General features: G+C 41.4%; 1 protein-coding gene across 6 annotated transcripts in view; it reads left to right on the forward strand.

Moving 5' to 3' along the window:
• Window positions 1-23,090, forward strand: part of SLC25A21 (solute carrier family 25 member 21) — a 291,014-nt gene extending 267,924 nt beyond the window's left edge. For 4 of the 6 annotated variants that reach the window (XM_081865522.1, XM_081865520.1, XM_081865524.1 and 1 more), the window contains 6 exons: window positions 7,229-7,288; window positions 9,873-9,980; window positions 16,294-16,458; window positions 18,924-19,105; window positions 20,924-20,976; window positions 22,637-23,090. In XM_081865522.1, coding sequence (XP_081721648.1) covers window positions 7,229-7,288; window positions 9,873-9,980; window positions 16,294-16,458; window positions 18,924-19,105; window positions 20,924-20,976; window positions 22,637-22,698 — 630 coding nt within the window. In that variant the 3' untranslated portion in view covers window positions 22,699-23,090. The remainder of the gene's footprint in view (window positions 1-7,228; window positions 7,289-9,872; window positions 9,981-16,293; window positions 16,459-18,923; window positions 19,106-20,923; window positions 20,977-22,636) is intronic. The other 2 variants (XM_081865521.1, XM_081865525.1) reach the window with 2 other exon arrangements.
• Window positions 23,091-25,116: the final 2,026 nt, after the last annotated feature.

Here is a 25,116-nt window from a genome sequence, read left to right on the forward strand (position 1 = left end):
TCATTGCTGCTGCTCACCAAGATGTTGGGGGAAGAGAGAAGGCAGCGGTGAGGCTGGTGCGGTGCAAACCACTGGCAGACCCAATCTAGCTTTCCTGCCAGTGCATTTGCATGCAACGACCTCATTGCCCTCTTGCCTTCTACCTCCCAGTAAGCCATGGCCACGTGGACAGGAGAAGGTCAAATGAATACAGTGGTACCTCGGGTTAAATATGCTTCAGGTTACAGATGCTTCAGGTTACAGACTCTGCTAACCCAGAAATAGTACCTCGGGTTAAGAACTTTGCTTCAGGATGAGAACAGAAATTGGGCTCCGGCAGCGCGAGGCCCCATTAGCTAAAGTGGTGCTTCAGGTTAAGAACAGTTTCAGGTTCCGAACGGACCTCTGGAACAAATTAAGTTCTTAACCCGAGGTACACTGTACTGCCACCCCACCCCACCAAGATGCCAACAACTAACAACAACAATAACTATACTGTAACCAATAAAACGCTAGCACACATTTTTAAACCTGATTTTTTCGGTTTCCAAATAGCACTGTGAAAATTCTGTGTGATTAAGAGCTTTTCACAAATGGGCTTTGTTTCTTTGTGCAAAACATTGGTTGCCTGCTTTCTCTGTGCTCAAATCAGCTTTTTGCGAAACATAACGGAAACACCAAAATAAATTCTTAAAATCCTGGCTGTTTCAAACGATTAAAAAAAATGAAAAAATGAGGGGCTCGAACTGCCACCTGGTCAGAGAAACGTTATGTCTGAGCTGGAAAGATTCACAATCAGGATTCAGCTTCAGAAATCTGATGTGGGTGGCCAGCTGGCATATAACAGTAGGGCCAGGTGAAACTGCTGGTCCCATAAATTCTTTTTAAAAGGCAGGCCCTATGGATGTCTGGGGTCCTCCATGAAATAGATGGAGAGTTAAGCAAGTATTATACCATCTGGAATTTCAGATGAAGTCCTTTTTTTCAGATTAGAACTCCATTAAGCTGAGCGTAGACCTCTTTACACATGTCTCACTATATCTGAATTGATGGAATAGTAGTAGCCCGTCTCTACCCTTTCTTTTTCTTTTCTTTTCTTTTCTTTTCTTTTCTTTTCTTTTCTTTTCTTTTCTTTTCTTTTCTTTTCTTTTCATTACAAATGTTTTTATTGAGTAGTGAATGGTACACAGAATTAGGCAGCAGTATAAGGTACAAAAATGGAGAACTTGATAACATATAAACCATTGTTGAATACACATCAGTAAAAATAAAAGTTGTCTTTGAATTCTTTCCAGATGCGAACCATTTTAATTTGGGCCTTCCCTTGAGGGTACAGAACCTCCCCACTGTGTAACATGGATGATAGGGGAGGGCAAATACAAAAGGTTGACATAGCTTAAATACACACTGTGTCCAAATGCTCTTTCTTTGCAAAACCTCAGGCTTACCCTCACATACTGGGTTAGACGTCCAGAGAGTACTATAGAGCACATTCTGTCCATCTACTCTTTAAAGAAGAAACTTTTCTTATACTTCCTGTGCCGTGCGATCTGAAATTCAGTGGCCTGCTGGTAACCTTGCATTTCAGATAGAATTGTCTGGATTGCTTGCTAATCTTAGATTGAAAAAGAGAAAAGAATGTGGAGTACTTGATTTAGATAAGGAAGCAGATTTTGTGGTTGCATGCATGTGAATGCATACACACACACACACACACACACACACACACACAATGTTCAAACATCTGTTGATAAATACATGATGATTGCAGACTAAGATTCCCCCCCACACTATATTTATATATACAAAGTCCATCAGTATCTATAATTGGATGCTCACATAATTATGAGTCTATAAATTAGGAATTTTTATTTTAGAATAGATTGAATTGGGACAACTTGCTTGAGAGACCTTCCCCATGAGCTTTGTTTCCACACTAACGATACAATCCTCAGAAGAAAGTCGCATTGAATTCAGTGGCACTTACTTCTAAGGAAATTGTAGATTTGTCCCAATTTACTAGGAAAGAGTTACCCAGAGAAGTGGGGGTGAATCACCAAATGTGTGTGTGTGTGTGTGCGCGCGCACACACACACACACGCACACACACACACGCGCGCTAGATGGCCCTTGGAATCCCTTCCAAATTTGATACAATAATTCGAGTTGTATTGTGGTAATTTTGTACAGCTGCCTCCATACCTGCCATCCACATCTTGGGGAAACTTACAGAGAAAGGCTGCCTTGAATTATAAAACTGCTGCGCTGATAAAAGATCACTCAGATAAACAAACAAGGCCGAGTTCCTGTTCAGAAGAAAAATATAATTGTCTATTCCTTTGGTAAATCCATTTGCATGTAAAAATAAAGCCATTATAATTAAGGTAATATGTCACTTGGACGCCATGTGTCAAAGACAATTTCACTTTGAAGAGTTCAGATCCTTTGTCTGTCTGTCTGTGCCTCTTTCTGTCTTTCTCTGCCCCCCCCCCTTTCTGAAAGAAAGCTGGTAATTCTGAAGGATAAAAAGCCAAACTTTATAGCCCTGATTTAGTTTCGACTTAAAGAAAAGACATGAACAGTGCCAGTACAATGGTTAACAGATGATCTTGTTGGGCAAATACATATTTTGCATGTGTTCCTTCCCAGACATTTTTACCTTAATGTTATTGAGACATATGGTAAGTACTTTGACGTTTTTTCTCTCCTCTGTGGAACTTAGATTTAAATGTATCTTTGCCAGATGGACAGCACTGGTTATTAGATACACAAAGACATATATTTTGCAATTATTTTTCTTTGGAAGTTTGTGAAGAAAGCATTTTCTTTTTTTTTTACCATAGCAAATAATAATAATAAAAAAAATCACTGTTCAACAGCAACAAAAGTTGCTTCACTCTATTATGATAAGGATATTTTGAGCTCTTAAAAAAAAAGTGAGCCATTGAAGCAAACTGTTGAATTTTCTGAAAGGCTAAGTCGTACTTGCTTGGTTGTGTGCATTTTGGTCCTTCATTTAGAGTTTCCTAGGATTGTTCAGCTTCAAAACTGTCCCCATAATATGAAACAGAGTTGCTACATACTAGCTAGTTCTTCTGTTTATGGCTTTAGGAAGCAATTGTATTTTGAAAGCAAATTTTAAGTGCAAAAGATTGCTAGGTAGCATGCATGGAGGGTATGAGAAACATTAAAGGAATACCTAAAATTCCATGAAAAAGTTCGTTGTGACAATATATAGAAAAAATGGTAGATCTGTTAGTTGAATGTGCAATATGAAAATCTGTTTTGATACTTAGGCTTCAATCCTATACATACTTTTCTGGGAGGAAACCCTATAGAACTCAATGGCGCTTACCTCTGAGTAGACAGGCAAAGGCTTGTGCTGTAATTTTGCCATTTAGGCTTTAATTTACTCATGGCCGCAGTCCTCATTTCACCTAATTTTGCACTGATTTTGTTGCTCACTTCTACAGTACAATATTTTGTAAGTTTACTCAAAGTGAAGTCTCATTGACTTCAAGGAGAGATACGACTCCCAGAGCTCTGCGTAGAGAATTGCAGCCTTTCAAAGCAATCCACTGAGCTCAATAGGACTTATTTCTGAGTACAAACATATTGTAGGGTTATTGTCCAAATTAACTTTTCACAAGTGTTTGTAGCACAGTTTTTAACATAGAATCCTATACTGCATTCAGGGAATTAACTTACCATGTTGTGATTTATAGATACATTTTTGAATACTGCAGTAGGACTGGTTTTCCATGTGCTACGCGGTGTAAGGTGACATGTTTCATAATGCTTGTGCTTCATCCATTCGGAAATGTTTAAAGGAGATTTAAAATCCCATCCGTATACAAGTCATCTTACATGAAAAGTTGCTTTGGCCTTAGGCACTGACCCATCCATTGAAGTATCAAACTCTCCCCATGCCACACCCCATCCCTCACCAGCTCCACTTCGCACCTTCTTTAGTGTTTTTGCTCGGTTGGAATATGTCTTTGAACTTTGATTCTGCCTCTTGCTTGCCAGGGTAGAGGATGGAGAAGGGTGTGTGTGTGTGTAGAAATTAGCACAAGGGTAAATTGCTCCATCCACTTTTCCCTCTAGCCCAGGCTTCCTCAACCTCGGCCCTCTGGATGTTTTGAGACTACAATTCCCATCATCCCTGACCACTGGTCCTGCTAGCAAGGGATCATGGGAGTTGTAGGAAGCCTGCTCTAGCCCCACCCACCACTGGCACCTGTCCTCCAGAAGAAAGACCACATTGAGGGATGCTTCAAGCATCTGCAACTGGCCCAGTACTCCATACTCCTGTGGACTTAGTGTCAAAGGAGAGTTAAATATTGGGAGAAAAGTATGACAGAAGCCCTGGTAGAAATTGTTAGAATTCCTGCTCCATGATTGCAGTCATGGGATTGTTGTCTATCTCATGACGGTATATGTTTTGACTCCACAGAGTGGGAAGTGACAGAGACAGGATGCTTGTGTTACTGTGTTCTGTGAAGTGGGACTATTGTCTTTTGTTCTTTTTCTGTTTGCTGTCTGATGCTAGAGAGAGAGGGAGCCATGTTGCAGTGCTCCGTGTGTGTTAATATGTAAATAAAGTAGATTAGCCAAAATGCTGAGTTGCTGAGGTCTGTCATGCAAACTGCGAAGACTCTGCAGATCCCTAAATGTGCCGATGTTTGTTGGCATCGGTCGCTGTGATGTTAGGGCAGAAGAAAGCTTTTGAAGCTCCTGAACAATCAACCAGGAGGGAGGGAACATGCCAGTCGGGCATGTGTCTCTGCCAGGGTCCTACTCGAGTATAGGACGAGCTCCTGACAGAAATATGGTAGGGTGGAATGCTTCTTCCAAGGGTACCATGTGTGAAACCGGTTTCAAATGGGGGTGAACTGGAGCAAAGGGAAATGTTACACTTTACAAAGCAGCCTGAGCATGCTGAAAAGGAGAATTGCACCAAAAACTATGGTTCTCAAGGTCTGAGCTGGTGCTCCGCAAGAAGGCACTGGCAGTTGCTGCAGGTAGACTCCCTTACACCCTCCAAGGACCCCTTCATTGGATGTCAGTGAAAACAGTTCTGCTCCAGGGTACAGCCATGTTGCCAGCTGCAGAGCAGTGTTACCCACTCAATGTCTTTTCTCTGAAATTTTAAATGTAAGCGTCATTTCTGAATATATCCCGTGCGTGTGAATGCCATGGTATTTTTTATCGCACTAGGTATCCTCAAAATAGTGCTGGTAGCAGTTGTCAAAGCCAGAGAATAGTGATGGGAAATAACAGATTCAGCAAGGAGAATGATAGAATCGGAGAATCGAAAGGGATACCAGGGTCATGTCATCCAACCCCCTGAAGTGCAGGAATCTTAACTAAAGCATCCATGACAGATGGCCATCCAACCTCCAAGGAAGGACAGTCCACCACCTCTGGTTGGAGTCCGATCCACTGTCGAACATCTCTTACTGTAAGACTTGTCTTCCTGATGTAAATCCTCTACATCAAGTGGGTGGAGAAACTCCATCCTGCAGGCCAAATTTGGCTTGGTGCAACTCCCACTTTGGCCCACGAGGCCATTTGTGATGGCAGGTGTGGGGAAGATAGAGACATGGTACAGCTATGCAGCCGAGTTCTCTGCTGTGTACTTGGTCGTGCAGAAGTACCCAGAAAGGATTGTGGAAGTTACTGTTCCAGTCTGCTGGATCAGTTGTGTGGCTGATTTTGCCATGAGAATCTCCACACAGCCAATTGCTGCAGAAAGCAGCTTTGCTGACATTTACCTCCACCCCCACATGCCCATGGAGAGTGATGGCTTGGGGCAATTCTCCCTTCCCACTGCAGGACCACATTCAAAATGTCATGCAAGGTTTGTGGAGTAGGGCTCAAAGGGTGTGTGTGTTTAGTGTGCAAATTGTGGAACTGAGAAAAATTATGTGCTGTTGGAGAGCTGATAATGTACAGTGTGAAAAATGAGAGGAGAGGAATTGTACATGTTGGGTCTGTGCGTTTATTCATCACCTAACCAAAGGCTGTGACAGGGGCAGCATGTAAGCATGTGCACAAATTTTGTAAGGGAAGAATGTGCTCAGTTTTCATACTTAAACTGCCAAAACCATATTAAAATACCTTCTTTGTGGCCCGAACCACATTTTTGCCATCTTTGTGCAGGTAATGCTTCATCACATCCTTGTAAATGCCCTTAAATTACTCCTTTTTTGCACCTGTTAGTTACTGAATGGAGGCAGTTCCATGAATGAATCATTGCTGTATAATGGATAAACTCTCCTGACTCTTAGGCAGAAATTGCCACTGATACATAGTGTAAGCAAGGAGCAAAGCATTACTTGTGTTTACTGTATTTCCTGCCCCCCTTTTTAGTGTGGGGGTTTCTAGTGAGAAATTTGCACAGTTGGAAAATCTGCTTTTAAAAAGTTATCTGGGGATCCGGGGGTGGAAAAGTCCAGGTTCAAGCAGCCTTACATTTGCGTACCTCTGGTTTCAAACCATTGTTTTGTTTTGGTTCTAAAAAAACAACCCAATAGCGATGGTGATATTTAATGTTAATACTGTGCTTGATCCAATAACAATGTTCTTACCAAGTTTTAAAGGAATGATTCCTGTACCAAAGACTGGAGCAATTTTGAATTGTTTTGTCATCTGCTCAAATCGTAATAGCATAGTATTGCTGATCTCAACAATGATGGATTTTGCAAGTGTTGGTTCAGTCTAAGTTGTTTAAATTGACATTCAATGATCATAAGAAAAAGAGAAAACTGCCCTGTATTCGCTATCTGAAATAAGGAGGAAAGCTTTGCACTGTTTGGTAAGGAGCAGTCTGTTCTTGGCACAATAAGCTATACAAATGACAAATGGTTAATGGTTATTTGATTTTTGAAGCAGTTTGGAAAGTATTATTATTTTCTTTCTGGGCTAAGAAGAAAGAAGATATTGAAATACAAAGCTGCTGTAACTGGATTGAGTGCTTGGTATCTGTATGTATATGTATATATGTGTGTGTGTGTATATATATAGTCTGAATATTTCTAATATATGTTTAAGTGATATGAGAACAAAATTTGCCTGATTCAAATTTAACCAAAGCCCTGTGTGTAGTACTAATCACTCAACAACGGACCACCAGATCAAATCATTCTCTTTGTCTTTTGTTAGACCAATAAAGGTGAACAGTTTTCTCTGATAAGAATCTCTACTCCATTCTTGAGTTTTAAATTTCACTGTATTTACTTTCCAGTTTTTCACCTTTGAACAATACAAGAAATTATTAGGAAATGTTTCACTGTCACCAGCTCTGGTAAGTAATGTTATACACTCTTGTAATGGGAATAAGGAGACTTACTATAGTTCCCATTCTTCCTCCTCCTCCTCCTCCTCCTTCTCCTTTTCCCCTCACATTGATCAATATAATGAAGTAGGTTGAGCAAAGACACATGAATGGAGGGACAAGTCAGAGAGAGAGAAGAGAAAAATTGTGTTAGATCCATATGCTTTGTGGACTAGCAGAAAGAACTTTTGCTCACACACAGTGGAAAAGTAAAACGTCCTTCCAATGGCAGCCCCACATTAATTTTGGACCTTGATAGGGGACTTTTCAGAGAGGGTCCACATGAAGGAGGATCTTTGTATCATTGTGCAAGTGCAGCTGCTGCTCCTGCCAGTCAGGATCCCACCCTCTTTGTTTATGCAAAATATGGAAGAGAATTTGTGCCTGGAGATCTTTGGGCAGGATGCATCTCATAGATCCTAGGAACTTGGCCACCCAGGAATCAGACCATGTGACTTTAATGCTGTTACCGAAAAGCAAATTGGAAGAGTGCACTAGCAAAAAAACAACAACCCAAAAACTCCTGACCATCTGGATTATAGATTTCTTGGTTAAACAAGTTATAGGATTGGAAGCATTTCTGGAGTTTGGCTCTCTCAGTGGAAGTTTTGTGACAAGCATATTTTTGCTCGCCATATAAAGGAAGAGGCCTTTCATTAGAATTTGCATAATTGGCCAGCGTGATATAAAATCAGAATGAAGACACTTTGAGTTATTACTATTCTAGTTATTGAATGCATCTGTTATGTTACTGTTATTACGTTATCCTTGAAGGTTCTCTCTCTCTTTTCTTTTCTTTTCTTTTCTTTTCTTTTCTTTTCTTTTCTTTTCTTTTCTTTTCTTTTCTTTTCTTTTCTTTTCTTTCGGACTGCCACTTTCCCCAAAGAACATGAGATAAATCCTTAAAGTTGCCACATACCTTTTTAACAGTGAAAGCTCTGGTTTGTTTTGCTTTCTAGGAGAAAATGGTATTTTGGTGTACAGCATGGTTTACTGCGCTTCATAGACTATGAAATACTTCTTAAAGCCTTGGCAGAGGAGACTGACAGCAATAATTCAAGGGCTTTTCGGCAAGGAGATGGTGAAGGCAAACAAGAGATGTACCTGAAGTCAGGCAGAATGACTCTAGATCTGGCAGAGTTCACAAAAAAGAAAACAAAATTTCCCCCAGCAGATAAAAAGTTGGTTTGGGGGTCTACAACATCTATATTCCATCATAGATTTGAGTGTGTTTAAACCCATTGATTCCAGTGGTCTATATTTTGACCCAGCCCACTTCAAATCAACTGATTATCTTTCTGCACCTGTGGTGGCAATGGGCTGTGCCATTATTGTATGCATATTGGTATGATGATTATATCTGGCTGTATGTCACATACAACTCATCAGCTTATTCACTCAGTATGTTGAAGAATACTGGAAGCTGATTCTGTTTTACTTATGAACTGCAGGGTCTAAAGAGGCCATCACTGTATAATCCTATACATCTTTACTCACAAGCAAGCCCCAGTGCATTCAGTGGGTCTTAGCAGCATGTAATGATTTCAGTCTGTGCCACACACAAACACTTCCTCCCATGCTCTGCAATTTCTCTATTCTTCCTCCAACCCCATGTAGAGTCAGAAGCTTTTCCAGAAATGAACTCTCCTCCAAGATTCAGCTGTCTTTGGAAGAGTCAGAGAATTCAGAAAACCCACTGCAATCAAAATGTATTGCATGCTAGGAAATAATATAAAATAGAAGTCCACTGAAATCAATGTTCTTAAACACAGCTAAGGCTCTACTGGGTTATTACCAGAGTTCTCAATATTAGGAAAGGTGGGGTTTTTTTTAAAGAAAAAAGTTTTACTCTTAAGTGATTTTACTCTGTTTTACCGTATTATGTCAATGCCTTGACTGTCAGTTGCATTCTAATGAGGCCATAACACCAACCAGTATGTTATTTGGGGTATATAAATATTTGCCATCAATTACTTATATCTTACTTAAGTTGTTTCACAGGTGAAATCTGCCTTGGAAAACTTTTCTTCTAAGACACTTGTTTGTTGAACTAGGAAGTGCAGTTATTTAGTCTTGTGTTTTCTTTGTATTAGATTTACTACCTAATTAAGTCACTGTTTTATACTTCCCTGGTAAGTGGTTTTAAGAGCTGCCTTTGTGTCTATATTATACTCATAATAACGTGTAAATTATTCTTCACGAGGCAAAACTCTCCTTAAACAGAATGTGGAGGGCAAGCTTTACCACATATGCACTTCTTAAAATCAGTCACAAAGCTTCCCTGCCCCCATCTAGAGAGAATGTGTTGTTGATAGGACTTTGACATTTTATTTGGAATATTTGGAATGTGGTTTGTGGCTTTTGTAATTTCTTCTGCATGAACTGTCAACATCTAATCAAGGACGAAAGCTGTTTAGTAATGGTATACTACTGCACAAGGGTAGGTCTCTCGACTTTCATCATATCAGTCAGCTTAATGCTCAACTTCAGAATGTGATGTACGGGGATGTTTTACCGCAGTGTGCATGAAAACTGATTGATTTAACTCTTTTAGACATTTGCAGTTGCTGGCTTGGGATCCGGGCTAACAGAAGCAGTTGTGGTTAACCCTTTTGAAGTAGTCAAGGTTAGCCTCCAGGCAAATCGGGATGCTTTCACAGAGGTATGGTAACTGGAATATTTTTTCAATATGTTGGGAAACGCAAGTGCTTGGATAACAAGTATAGAATGTTAATCAAGAGCGAGCTGTAGGAAGAGGGGAATCTCTTGGGGCAGTTTAAAACAAGTGATGGTCCCAGTTTAAGTGTTGCCATTTCAAAACAGCTGGAGAAGCAAATTTGATACGGACGATGCGGTGGGAAATAAGGATTTGGCGGAGCCTCATCAATGTTCCTAGGGTATCCTTTGCTCTGTAATGGTCAGGAAATGGCATGGTACCAGCACAGAACAAAGGGAAGGGGATAGGAGGAAGGGGAGAAGAATAGAAAGGAAGCAGCTTTTTGTTTTAAATATATATCCTCTCTCTAAACTTTACAGTATGAAAGGTAAGCCTACAATTTGGTTTTTCAACATTATGCAGTAAATACCACCCCCCAAAAGTATTCTACTAACATGCTGAAAATCAACTAATAGAAGAGATCATGAAGGTGCTCAAAGTCACAGTATATATAGGCTCTTATGTTTGTTAGGCCAGAAGATTATGAGGCTATACCTCTGGAACACTGACTTATATTGAACCAGACCATTGGCCCAACTAGCTCATTACTGTCCCCAGAGTGGCACTCCTGGTAGGGCAGATCTGGAGCAGTGGCAGAGGAAAGGGGGTGCGGGGGGTGCCAGCTGCCCCAGGTGTCATCACTGGGGGAGGGTGACAAAATGACAAAAAATGAGTTTTAAAAAATAAAAATTGGGCTCATGAAACTTTTTAGTTCAGTCAACAAACGTAACAAAATGCGGCTGGCATTGGGCACCACACCGCAGGGGCCAGCACTTACTGCAGGCCCTGCAGTGTGCCCGAGCCACACGTCTCTTCTGGGAGTAATGTGGTGGCTTGGGGGCCTGCAGGCTCTGTGCTGCCTGAAGTGACAGCGTGGGACTTGTGTCTGCCCTCCGCCTCTCCCTCCGCCACCCTACAGATGAGGGGGAGTTGGCAGAGAGGCACCACGCAGTGCGTCCCATCCCCATGGGCAGCTCACCCCATCCCCAGCTGCAGGACGCGCGTTCCGCACCTGGCACCTGATCGGCTAGCTACACCGCTGATCAGGAGTGATAACCTTCGAGCAGCCTCATCAATTACCCATCAAGTCCAGCATCCTGTTCTTACAGTGGTCACCCAGATGCCTGTGAAAAACCCACAAGCAGGATTTGAGCATAGAAGTGCTCTCCCTGTTAGAATTCCTGCTCCATGATTGCAGTCATGAGATTGTCGTCTTTCACATGAAGGTATATATTTTGACTCCACAGAGTGGGAAGTGACGGAAACAGGATGTTTGTGTTACTGTGTTCCGTGAAGTCGGACTATTGTCCTTTGTTCTTTTTCTCTTTGCTGTCTGATGCTAGAGAGAGAGGGAGCCATGTTGCAGTGCTCCGTGTGTGCTTATATGTAAATAAAGTAGATTAGCCAAAATGCTGAGTTGCTGAGGTCTGTCACATAAGGTGCGCAAACTCTGTGGATCCCTAAGTGTGCCGCAGTGATGTTCGGGCAGAAGAAAGCTTTTGAAGCTCCCGAACGATTGACCAGGAGGGAGAGAACATGCCAGTCGGGCATGTGTCTCTGCCAGGGTCCTACTCGAGTGTAGGCTGAACTCCTCTTCTTACAGTGGTCACCCAGGTGCCTGTGAGAAGCCCACAAGCAGGGTTTGAGCACAGGAGTGCTGTGCCCTCCTGTGGTTTCCAGCAACTGGTATTCAGAATTGCTGCCTCCAGCTGTGGAGTCAGAGGATAGCCATCATGGCTAGTCACACACAACCCGCAAGTGTCCAATAAAAACTGGGAGATCCCATTTTTCTCCACAAGAGCACAGCTGCCATTTACGTCACTTTGATCTTGCACAATTTCACCCTGAGATCTTGTGCAGGACTGTGATCTCATGCGACACCCAAAAATGCACGGCTCAAAAAACCTGCATCCTTTTAGGCTCCGTGATGTCACATGAGTCATGTGACTCATGCAGGAACATGGACAGTAAGACGCGCATCCTGGTTTTAGGATCTAACATGTTGGAGGACATGGTAGCCACTGGTGGCCCTCTCCTTCATGCATTTGTCTAACTCTCTTTTAAAGCCGGCTAGCTTGGTAGGTGCTTGGTCCATGGGGTCACGAAGAGTCGGACACGACTAAACGACTAAACAACAACAGCTTGGTGGGTGCAGAGCAGTTTCTTGTTGGAAGACTGTATGGACATTTGGAACCCAGAGTGGTTTGGGTAGCTGCTTTTGCGTTTAGAGTTTTTCCTTTCCAGAGCACGGAGACCACCTGCACTTCAAGCACAAAAAGATAACCGAAGCCCCCAGCATACTTCACCACCTCCTTGCTGGAATATAGTTATTCTGTATGCCTTTTATTCAGGGCTCTTACTTAAAGAAACACATTTTCTTTACTTCAAATGCAGCAGAAATGAATCTACCAGCAAACAGTATGTCTTGACATGTTGGAAAATGCTCAAGAACTTTCTAAAGAAAACAAACAGAAAATTCCTTTCCTCATTTAAATAAGTGAGGTGGTTTTTTTTTGGGGGGGGGGACATTTTCCGTACAGACTCATCTGACTTTGGACACTAAGGTAGCCACAAAAATTAAATAATATACCCTGCTTATGTATAATAAGCAAATTGCAAACTTCAGAGTGAAGTGATTAACAACAATGCTACAGGGTTCTTTCCTCACGACTGATATCAATTATACTGAGACCCAGTTTGTATATCACAAATGAGAAAAAACCGTGGCTTAACGTGAAAGAGGAAGCAGGCAGGTCCCCAGAGAGAAGATTTCAGTGCCTTTCCCTTGTTCCTGCTGCCACCACACTGCCCAGGGCTGTTCCATTGTTTGTTTGTTTGTAAGTTCAAGGCCTCTGGTGCCTTCACCCCATGGTTATCTTTCATGGTTTTCTGCTGGCTACAAGTAGGAGGACAACCACTGGTCATAGCTTTCCGCCTGCTAAACAGAACTCAGGACCTCCGCCAGCAGGGGTGCTCCTCTATGCCAGCAGAGAGGTGGTGATGCTCAATCCTACCTCTCTTGATCCATCAACATTGCAGAGGGTTGTAGGATTGCACTCGGTCCCATTGAAATCAATCAGGTGTACTTCTGAATAGACAGGTATAGGATTGCACTAACTGAACTTCTATACTCACCTCGATATGTGATCCTCAGATGAAGGGCAGTATATAAATTTAATTAATTTAATAATAATAATAATAATAATAATAATAATAATAATAATAGCCCCACTGAATTCAGCGAGACTCACTTCTGAGTAAACATACATAGAAGTGCACTTCTAATGCCCCCCTAACATAACTTGGCTCATGCCACACATTTCCATAGATGCAACACATTAATCAAAGAATCCTTCCCTGCCCCTTGAATTTTTATCATTTCTTTTCAGAACAATCTTAACGAGCTTCACAGAATCAGTTGTATGTTTTTTACATAAGCCTTTTTCAAATAGATCACTCCTGTTATTTATTGAGACTGCTTGCAGCGTACTAAAATCATGGTCTGGACAGACCTAGGTAAATATTACCACAGCAATTTGTTTATATTGTTGTGGCATTTGTATGCCTCTCCCTGGACATTAAGTTCTTGTTGGGAAGTTTACAATAAAGCCCTATATTCTATTGCAGCCATATAGTCTGTTATTGTGTGAGATTTGCTTTTTACTCTTACAAAGTGAATCATAGATACCTGTTAGATATATGTAAATTTGAGTGAAACAAAATATTAAAAGGAAATTCAGCTTGCTTGTCACCTGAATAAGCACTAACCTGGTGGGTTAGATATTATTTGGATCATCTGTTGGTCATTTTTGCTGGCATTTTGCAATGGGAGCTCATTAAACAAATAAGTGCATTGAAATCAGCACCGTTTACAAAGCAGTAGTCAAAATTGTCTTCATTTCCCTGTTTAAGCATCCTTGCGGAAGTCAAGTTTTGCCTTTCTAATTAAATATTTGACTACGCAAAGGTAACATTAGTGAAAAGCAAAGTTAAGCAAGCAAACAATTGACAAGAAAAAATAATCTTTAACTTGGGGCTAAAGACATAACAGTAAAAAACATTAAAAGCAATCTTCTACAGTCATGCATTGGAGTTCTAAAAGCTTAAGACTCTAGAAATGGTCACACAAATTAGTTACACAGTTCCTCTAATCTGAAAGTATCCTCTCCCTGGCTGATTTAGAAGGAATGTTTACAATGGTTATTAGGAATATTTTTATAGGAAACTGATATTTTGTGGTTGTGGTTCAAGTGTAGTGTAAAGCAGGGCTGAGGAACCTATGGCCTCCTGGTCTTGGAGCTCTCCAACAAGATAGGTAGACTTCCGATAAGTATCTTATTGGCCACCATGAGAACAGGATGTTGAGCTAGATGGGCCTTTGGTATGATCTAGCAGGGCTTTTCTTATTATATGTAACTCCTGTTAGCCCCAGCAAACATGGTCAGTGGTCATGATGGAAGATGGAGTCCAACATTTGAAGGGCCACAGGTTCCAATTATTGGCTGAAACTGTGAGATTTTTCAGATATTATAGTCAAAATAAGCAAGAGAAGCCAAATGAAGAGTCTGTTGGGATACTGCCAGGAAGACAAAGGCCATCATGCCCCACGTCGATTCCGGACGATCCATCGATCTCCCGTAGACACGCAGTATCATTCAATTAGCGACACGAGCTCCAGAAATAGCTTGCCACATTCCAGAGCTGGTGCACGCTCTATCAGCAGAATTCGCACAGCGAAAGATGCACGCAGGAGAGCATTATTTACAACTTTATTCAGCGTTGGTCAGAACAAAGAGAAAACATGACTGCCTGCTTCAATGTCTCAGGCACAGAGAGAGAGAAACGAAAGCATAGACACAAGAGAAACATCCTGTGAACAGGAAATACGCAGGCTGTGACACAAACATCCTGCTCCCTTTTAAGGTGGAACGGAAATATCCTAACAGAGTCTAGAATATCTTCAATTGTTCATTAGAAATATATGTCTAGGAACAGGATTGTTTTTATCTGGCTTGTGATACATTTATTGCCTAGAATGTGAGAGTTTCCAGATCTTATAGTTAAAATAATCAAAACTAGGCCTCTGATAGTTCTTCATCATCATCATCATCATCATCATCATCATCATCATCATTATTATTATTATTATTTGGGATCCTTGGGATCCCTTCCAACTCTAAAATACTACAATTCTATCTTCTATGATTTCTTACCCACTCTTTACCATAAGGTCCCAAGGGAGGTTTCAACCATCTAAAATTACAATGCTAAAACACTTAAAGGAGATTGTAGTCTGTTGAAATTTTGGGAGGTTGGATAATTACAATGGAATGGTCTCGGTGGTGGGGTGCACATGTTTGTTCTTATTTATTTATGATTATTACTTTAATTTAAAAAAAATAAAATTAAAAAAGAAGAGATTGCAGTCAAGAGAATAGGGTGGGTTCAAAATCTCTCTCTCCCACTCAAATGTCCGGTGCCAGGGTAAAGAGATGCACACCTTCAGCATATGACAGGTGCCAAAGGAACTTCTGTGGGGAATGAATTCCACAACCTCAGGGCTGCCACAGATAAAGTTCTCTCCTGGGCCACCACCTCTTGAATTATCTCTCAAGAGGGTCCCCTCTGCCCATTGGTGAGAGGGAGGAGTTCTGCAAGGGATTTGCCCCAGAGGCAGTGAAGACGAGATGAAATGCCACACACCTGAATGCCTCTCTCTCCCCAAAACTTGGCAAGAGGAGCATGTTCCACTGCTCATGGAAGTGGTGAAGTGAGCGGGGAGGTGCTTCCACCTCCTAAGATGGCTGCTTGTCACAGGGGAACTCACCCCACCATTTCCACCAGCAGCAGAACATCCCCCTATACACACACTGAGATGGCCCTTTTTCACTGAAGCTTTTCACTCTGAGCTTCCCAAATGATGCTGAGCTCAATGGATCCATGGCAGCCTCTTATGTTCCTAAGGGCGATGTAACAGGAGAGGATGATAGCCCTCCCTGACTACTGTGCATGGGAGAACTTTCCTAGTTCATTCATGGATGTGCATGCATGTTTCTAAGTAGACTTCAGAACAGATGCCCTTATATTCATTACCTATTCACATGTGCATCTGCTTACTTGGCAAATTATTGTATTTGGTTATATTTTAATATGGATTGTGCCATTGCATTTATTGTCTTCTACAACAGAGATTGGTTAAGCATCAAATTGGAAAAGGGGCTTATGGTTTATGGTTACTTTGCTTTTTTTCCCAATACAGCAGCCATCTACCTTTGCCAAAGCTCGGCAGATTATTCAGGCCAATGGGTTGGGACTGCGGGGACTCAACAAAGGCTTGTCTGCTACCTTGGGACGTCATGGAGTTTTCAATATGGTCTATTTTGGTTTCTACTTCAATGTGAAAAATATTGTTCCCGTCAGCAAGGTGGGTGCCTCATTCTATAAAATAAGAAACATAATATAGTCAGGAATGAGACCATTTGTGGTTGGTAGAGCAAAAGGAAGGGAGGTCAAAGGTAGGCATATCCAGTGACAGGCAGAGCCAGCTAATTCTAGTTTTGTCACCATCCTTCTCTTTCATGTTCAGAGGCAGAATATCTATGAATGTCAGATGTAGAACAAAGCAACAGAGGAATTCTGTTGCCCTGATGCCTTGCTTATCAACTTCCCTGAGGCATTTAGCAAACCACTGCTGGAAACACCATGTTGAACTAGATCCAACAGTTTTTGGACTACAAGTCCCATCATCCCAAGCTAGCAGGACCAGTGATGAGGGGTCATGGGAACTGTAGTCCCAAAACAGCTGGAGACCCAAGTTTGGGAAACTCTGGACTAGATGAAGAGAAGACCTCAAGCTGGAGATAAGGCAGAGTCTCAGTCACAAGCCCTGTTATCAACCCTATGCTTCTGCATTTATTTCTGCAACACCCATTTTTTAGAAAACAAACTAATGACACACACTAAGGAAACAACAGACTTGCCCAAAATTATGACATGAGTACAAGGCAGATTTGGGTGTCCAAGCCCCACAGCTCATTATCATTCCTTTAACCCAACACTGTATTGTGTTGTTTCCCTGGGAGGATATTTAACTTCAATTATGATAATGATGAGGCCATAGGGCTTTAAGGGAAGCAACCTGTGTATCCAATTCCTAAACCATAGAGGTCCTAAGGCATATGCATCCTACTCACAGTGCATACAGGCCTATCATACAGTGACTGATGCTGTCAATCACCTGCTTCCTTTTTGTGGTGGCTTCGCCAACACTTGCAACATGCCACGAAAACTCTAAAACTTACAGCAGAAGTTCCTCTGCTGATAAGTCTCTCTACCAACTTGCTCATAATTTGTTCTCTGATTTCAGTATATAAAACTTATGCCAGCAGCCTGGCAAATATGTTGGGTTGTTATTCGACAGTCTTCCAAAAGCTTCTTATAGTAAGTTATTATACTGCTTTTCCAGTCTCCAAGTAAAGTTGTTCCTTCCCATTTTTGACCTGTATTTAACATGCAGTATTCTCTACCATTTTTCCAAAACTTGCTGTGAACCCATCCAATCATCTTAACAGGAAAATTACAAGTTCCATTAGCAGCTTATATCCTCTCTGATAATGCATTAATTATATTAATTTAAAATTGCACTTCTTGACATTATAGTTAAAATAAACTATGTTTTGAGCTTTAAGATGTAAAACTGGAGCTTTTTAGTGTGGACAGACAGAATCTGGCCCGATCCCACATGTGGATTTTACGCCCATTTTGCTCCCTCTAAGGAATTTTCTGAAAATGTGTCGCAACAAATGTGCTCTGTATGTTACTATATTGTTTAGAAATTAGGGGGTCTTTTCTTGCTTCCCTGGTTCAAGAAAAAAGGGGTTTCTTAAAGTCATATTGTAAAGTACCTAGGAAATCCAGTATGACAGCGTTCGCTGGCAGCTCCCAGCGTTCACACATATGGGATTAGACTTTATTAAGGAAAATTTCACTTCCAAATAAACTAATTGAGCGCTTTGATGTTCCAGGGTAGGAAGGCTGTCTGAGGAAATATGAACACAGTTGGATTGTCTCAGCCCATACAGAAAAAACATTGTTTTAAGGCTGACTTTACAGCCAGTTTCTACCTTTTGAAACCAGGGCAAAATAGTCGGCTTTGGGAACAATGTGTTGTAAATTCTTCAGCCAATTAGCTTAGTGAGTTACTACTGTTTATAATGCACAGGGCGCTGCTGTCTGCTTTGCAGTTGCACCGCTGTTGGATTGTTAATAGCAGGAAGCCGTTACTGCTTAGTACAGTGCATCAGCTACACGTGAAACTAAATGTAAAAAACCTGGAGGGGGAAAGCAGCAGACTGAGATTAGCCTTTATTTAATTTAACATTTGGGGGTCCAACGCACAAATGAGCATTTTAGTAGGCTTCATGGTGGAAGTTGCTGTCATTTGTAAAATATTCTGGCCAATTAGCTAATAGTGTGCTTGGATTTCTCCCGTTTTGATACAGTAATACTAAGTACATTGTGAAGCCCAATTATACAAATCATCCCCATATGCCGTACCGGTCTTGCTTTATGAACTGTGTTTATAAATCCTGTGTGAGGAAATGTGTACTTCAGCAATTTAGACCATGTGTAAAAACATAGCCAATAGGATTGTCAAGAAAACAAGCCCCAGCGTAGGAAATCCTAATGTGTTCCGCTAGAATAACAGGAGTGTGTCGTGTCGTGCAAGACTTCTGATTAAATGCATATTACTTTATAGTCTTTAACCAATTGAGGTGCTTCTGTGCCTCTTTTAGTTTCTTTCTTTCTGTCTCTCTCTCTCATTCATTTTCTCCCTCTCCTACCCGCTCCCCTTTTGTTTGTTGCTTTTTTGTTTGTTTGTTTATCTAGGATCCGACCTTGGAGTTTCTGAGGAAATTTGGAATCGGGCTAGCCTCAGGAACAATAGCCTCAGTTATTAACATCCCTTTTGATGTTGCAAAAAGTCGGATTCAAGGACCACAGCCGGTTCCTGGAGAGATCAAGTACAGGACCTGTTTTAAAACTATGGCAACGGTCTATAAAGAAGAAGGGTAAAGCATTCTTATTTCAATCATAAATATCCAGGTCTCTGGCTTGTTCACATGAGTCCATAAAACCACATTGTTATATTTCAGATTTGATGAGGCCCATAAAAGCCATCCTTCGCAGTGCTTATGTATCAGGAGCGCTCCAGAGTGCAGCATTTCAGAAATGTGCAAATAAGCATTACAAAGGAAAAGTATTGCTTTATCTGAGTTTTCTGGATTTTTATTTACTACACACACACACACACACACACACACAGAGAGAGAGAGAGAGAGAGAGAGAGAGAGAGAGAGAGAGAGAGAGAGAGAGAGAGAGAATGTATAAAATATCCTAATACGTCTGCAGCAAGTCATTTCTACTTTTTCACCACTGCATCAGTCTGGTAGCTGTAGACATCTTTCAACCTCAGTATTGTAATTAGAAAATATACTGTATATTCTATTTTATTGCTCCAATTGTGAATGTGGAAGAGTTGTAGCTCAGTGATAGGATCACATACTTTTCAAGTGAAAGGTCCTGGTTCAATCTCTAGCGTTTCCAAGTAGGGTTGAGCCCGGAAAAAAACCTGTCTGAAAATCTGCTAGTCAATGTCAGAAATAGTGAGTTAGATGGACTCTGTTGGTAAAAAGCCAGCTTCCTATGTTACAAAATTCCTAAGCAGCCCCTGATAGAAGTGCTATTTTGGGGGGGGGGGGGGGGCGTGAACGGATGGGATGCTATAATGGTCTTCTCATTTTCAGAGAGCAGCTGATGAGCCTGTCTTGTTCTCATTCTTGTATACTAGGCAGCTGAGAAGTCCCAGTTCCCTTAAGTAAGCGACTGGGCAATCCTGAAAAATAGACCCTGATAACTCTGCCACTTTCTAGGATTTTTTCCAGTTAAATTTGTTGAGGAGGAATATTTGAACCAGTGGCATTCCCTCTTCCACTCAGATCCAAATGGCATCAGGCAACATGTACTGAATATTTTTCTCGTGGTAGCATTAGAAAACGCAATCCAGAATCGGAATCCCAGAAAGTGGCCAGCACACAGGACAAAGAATGAGAACTTCGTTTTAACAGATTTTTTTTTAAAATGCCCACTTGATTGCATCTTACTTTGCCCCAATCAATCTTGGAATGTATCTATAGAGTGGCTGAAGGACAATTAAAACTGTTCACATTTCAGAACTGGTCATAAAATTTATAGAGAACATGGAGATCAACAAATAAATCTTAACCTTTCTCTCTGTCTTTCTTTCCCTCGTTTCTTTAGAGATTGGAGCGTTTGTGTTGACCATTCCATGCTACCCTCAGTAGCAAGATGAGAATGCAAACATTGACTTGGTGCATTCGTACCAAATTGCTGCAGTATAATTTCTCTCATTTTTGAAACTAGCATGTAAGGAACACCCTGAACTTAGTGTATGTAAAATACTTCTAAAATGAGAACTCAGGCACAGCAATATTGTTCAAGTAGTGTACTGCATTTGTATACTTCATTTGTATTTATACTTATTTTCAATCCCTACATACCACCTCATATCAAGAGTTCTCTGGAAAGTTCACAACTAAAAAAAAAAGGTATAGTGCAGCTGCTATTAACAAATAGCAAATGTCTCATTAATTAAAGTCATGTTTTTGAGTAGAAGGGATCACAGCAAAGCCACCGTAGCTGAACATTAATCTGCTATTTATCCTGGGCCAAGATGTTAAAATCCAAGCATTGTATACATTTGTTATTTCACAAATATTTTTAGCGCATTGTCTCAGAAATTGAGCAAATAGACATTCCTTCCTCTCTCTACCAATTTAAATAAAAACATTCTTCGTTGTTTTCTACAGATTTCTAGCCTTGTACAAAGGATTGGTGCCTAAAATCATGAGACTAGGACCAGGTAATTTTTTTATTAAAAAAATCTAGTGCATTTAATCCTGCCTTGATGGTATTTTTGTAAATGTTATCTTAATATTCACTATTACTGTTAAATATTATTAAGATGAAATATATATAAATACAAACATTATATTATTGAAATTAAATGACTGTTTGGGGTTTTTTTAATCTTATTGCAATATTTCATTGTTCTCATAGCAATCGATGCAGCCTCAGTCATAGCTGCCTGCAGAAACATGGGGCAGAAACATGGAAGGAAACCTATCAATGTCAGCTACCTTTCTTTATAGCTGATCCATATAATCAGGCACACACCTTTTTAAGTGTGTAAGCATCTTGTGTGTTTAGAATGCATTCTATATACCAGTTGCAAATTCTTATGGCCCTGTACCTGTAGATGTGCAAATGCAGGAATAAACATGAGGAGGAAAAAATGGGATTAGCTCTTTTCTCAATCTCCACAATTGTGTTGTACCTAATGATGTCACCCCTTTAGGTGCAAGGACTTTCACTTGTACAACCAGACTTCTTCCTTATTCCCTCTCCCTACAACCGCAAATCTACTCTGGGTGGATGGGTGCAGAGGCATGCAGGGAGAAAAGGAGGAGAAGTCCTGTTGATAGGCAAAAGTCCATGTACTAATAAGTTGATTTTGTTGGTTACAACCCATTGATTCTAATGTGCCCAGGATTTATGCCCTAACACATATGTGTTGGGCATGCTGATCTGTACCCTGTAACAATGCAGAGCCTATACACAGAAGCTATCATCAATATAGCAAGGGCAAGGGCAGAGTTGGCAGCCTCAGTCTCATTTCCCTCCTCCATGTATTCATTTACACCATTGTTTGACAATCTGTCATGGGTTAAAATGTCAATTTGCTTTGTGCATCCAATGAGTCAGGCTTTTGCCTATAGAGCTTGTCCCATAAATAACCTGGCATATCTCTATCACACAGCATTTCTGACTTTGGGTTGGCTTGATAACTTCCCTGTGTTAAGAAAATAGTCCCAAAACATCTGGAAGGCCGAGTTTGCCTATGCCTGATCTAGTTCATACATATAACTTGGCTATGGATTCTCATTCTGTGCTGAGGGGGAATGCAACTCCTTTCTCCAAAGGTCTTGTATGATAGCTTCACATATAGGACAATATGCATGGGGTCCCTGCTTCAGACATGAATGGAGTTGAGGAAGCAGGACATACCTGCTCTTCCATCAAAAGATCCACAGCCCAGGTGAAAGCAGGAAGTGGGCATTAAATAATGTAGGTTGTATTCAAAGCAAGGCTAAGTAGAATCGTTCTGTCAGCACAAGGATTTCTGTTTGCACAATGGAACGTTTCCCCCCTCTCCATTTCCCTCATGCCCCCAACCCTCCAGAGCAGATTTGGGGGCAGGGTAGGATACGCCCACGGAGAGGGGAGGAAGTCCTGCTCTTCACCCTCCACTCTCATCAAGCCACCGCTGCTGGAGATGCAGCATACAGAGATCTCTGTGCCCCCCCCCCCGAAGATTCTGTGCCCAGGGCTTTGACCCCCTGGCATCCCCCATGCTACACTACAGGTCCCATTTTGGTCCTGTTGGTAAAATACATGTATGCAATTTAAAGCCACAAAGCGTTACAATTTTGTATTTCATAAAATAAAATTATCTCTTCTAGGTGGTGCAGTGATGCTTCTGGTTTATGAATATGCTTCTCGGTGGCTTCAAGAAAACTGGTGATCAAAGACACAACTCCTAGGCAGCAGATGGTTTAAAGCAATGTCTGTTAAAATATGTTTCAGTATCAAATTGGAACCCAATATAGTACAAATAATATGGATATGGAGCCTGTAACCCAATCCACCATTTTAGCCTGGGGTTTTTCTATAGGTGCTTTTTATGAAGAAAAAGACATTTAGAACCTCAAGCAAGCCTGGGCTTCAAACACACTTTCAATGTAACATGTAGTGTGAGTTTAAATGAACTGATTTCCCCAGTTATTATTATGTTTATATCATTTTTCTGTGAGTTCTCCTTGAGGTAGGGCATTTAGGACACTGGCTATCAATCTGTAACTTTTCATAGTGAAACGATTTGTATTTTTTCTTCAATAAATTTGGATTTTAACCCTGTTTCCTTCATTCTGTGTGATATTTTGTGTGTTTGTGCGTGCACATGCACGCACACACACACATGAGAGCAGTTTTCCCTTCTGTGGTTTCCAGACAGTGGTGGAGCTTCATGAAGTGAAGGACATGAGGCAGGAGTTGATAATGCAGGTGAGCTGTGCACAGGTGAGCTGCAATCAAGCTGCCGGCCAGCTCTGTGGAGGCTCCTTTTATTGACACAATATGCAAACCCAGGCAGATACATTTTGGGCTGTGACCTTTACACATCTTCCAGTCCCGAGATCGTGGGGTGGTACAAAGTTATTTTGGCACCTGTTTTCACCGCGTCATTTTCCGCTTGCACAATGTATGACGAAGGAGACAAAGGTCACAGACAAGGACACGGCAGACTACTGAGACCGCAAAAGGTTAGACAGAGGGCAAGATATCCAGACAGCTGTGGCTTTATCTGTGAGGGGGAGTGTGCTCTGCACCCCAAGGTCACGCGTGCAGGCAGCTGAGGCTGCCTGTGGGCAGGGAGTGTGCTCCACAAACCCAGCGATCATTCCTACACTCCAGCACCAGGGTGTGTGTGCAGAGAGCAGGCGGGGGCATGGCTGGTGTGCATCCCGGGGTGTGGCACACATCCTAGGGGCATGGCGTGGCACCCAGCATGAGCAGGAGGGCAGCCACGATGGCACCCCACCGGGGTCATGCTGCCAGGGGCAGTGTGCTCTCCCCGCACCCCTCTTCCCCCGCCAGGGTTTCCAGAAACTGGTATTCAGAAGCATGGCTGCTCTTGTGCTTGAATCCTGCTTGCAGGTTTCCTACAAGCAACTGTTAGGTCACATGATGCTGGACTAGGTGGGCCAGTGGCCTGACCCAGCAGGCTGCTCTTATGTGCTCAGAAGAACTGACTCTTAAAAAAACAAAATGTTTGAGAGTAAAAACTGACATGTGCCCTATACATCTTCTAGGATCCGGAACTCCAGCCACCCATATATATTGGTGCACTTCTTCCGAGTGGCTTTGCAAAACTCTGTCCCTAAGATTTCAAGCAAAAGAAATCTAGTGTGGATTGCAGTACAGTGGTACCTCAGGTTAAGAACTTAATTCGTTCTGGAGGTCCATTCTTAACCTGAAACTGTTCTTAACCTGAAGCACCACTTTAGCTAATGGGGCCTCCCGATGCCGCTGCACCGCCGCCGAGTGATTTCTGTTCTCATCCTGAAGCAAAGTTCTTAACCTGAGGTACTATTTCTGGGTTAGCAGAGTCTGTAACCTGAATCGTATGTAACCTGAAGTGTATGTAACCCAAGGTACCACTGTATTTGTATTCTTTCTTTTAAATAAAAAAATAAAAAGCACCGAAGTATAGAGGCATACACTGCGCAATAGAAGCAGAGGTGCCTTCTCAGCATTTAAAAAATACTTGTGCTGACATGAATATCAAAATATCTCTTTTGTCTGGATTTGACCACGTTGACTTCTTTGAAATGTGCTTCAGTAGGCAAAGTCAACAGAAAGGTAATTGGTTCTTTTTGTCTCATACCAAAGGCAAGTCTTTTGGGAGGGTCATTTTGTCATCAGTTATGCATTGGGTCTCTCTGGTGAAGGAATGAAAGAATTTAAAAAGGAAATAAGATCCACCTCAGTTAATTCTTTTCTTTATTAATTTAGAGCATTCAAGATATAAAAATAAAAGGCTTTATACATACTTTATATACACACATAGCCTTCTGGTATACATTGTTTCCAACATGTTTTTAATTACATCTTCAGCCCAATCTTTAATTAAAAGCAAAACCTCCTCCAAATACGTGTGTTTTTTTAATAGCTACGAAGTTCTGGTTTTCTGGCTACAACCCAACCTTTTTGCCAAATATGATCTCCAATTTTCATTTATAACGATAGCTTATTTCTACCACAGTGTCAGAATATAACACGTTGATCTCAGTTGGATTCTTTAGCAATAAGTCACATTGATTTCAATGGGATTTCCCCCAATCCAAGTAATGTGTTCTGTGTGTGGAAAAACAGCTGATCCAAA

This window comes from Podarcis erhardii (assembly GCF_964252035.2).
Source record: "Podarcis erhardii genome assembly, chromosome: 1".
Classification (NCBI taxonomy): Eukaryota; Metazoa; Chordata; class Lepidosauria; order Squamata; family Lacertidae; genus Podarcis; species Podarcis erhardii.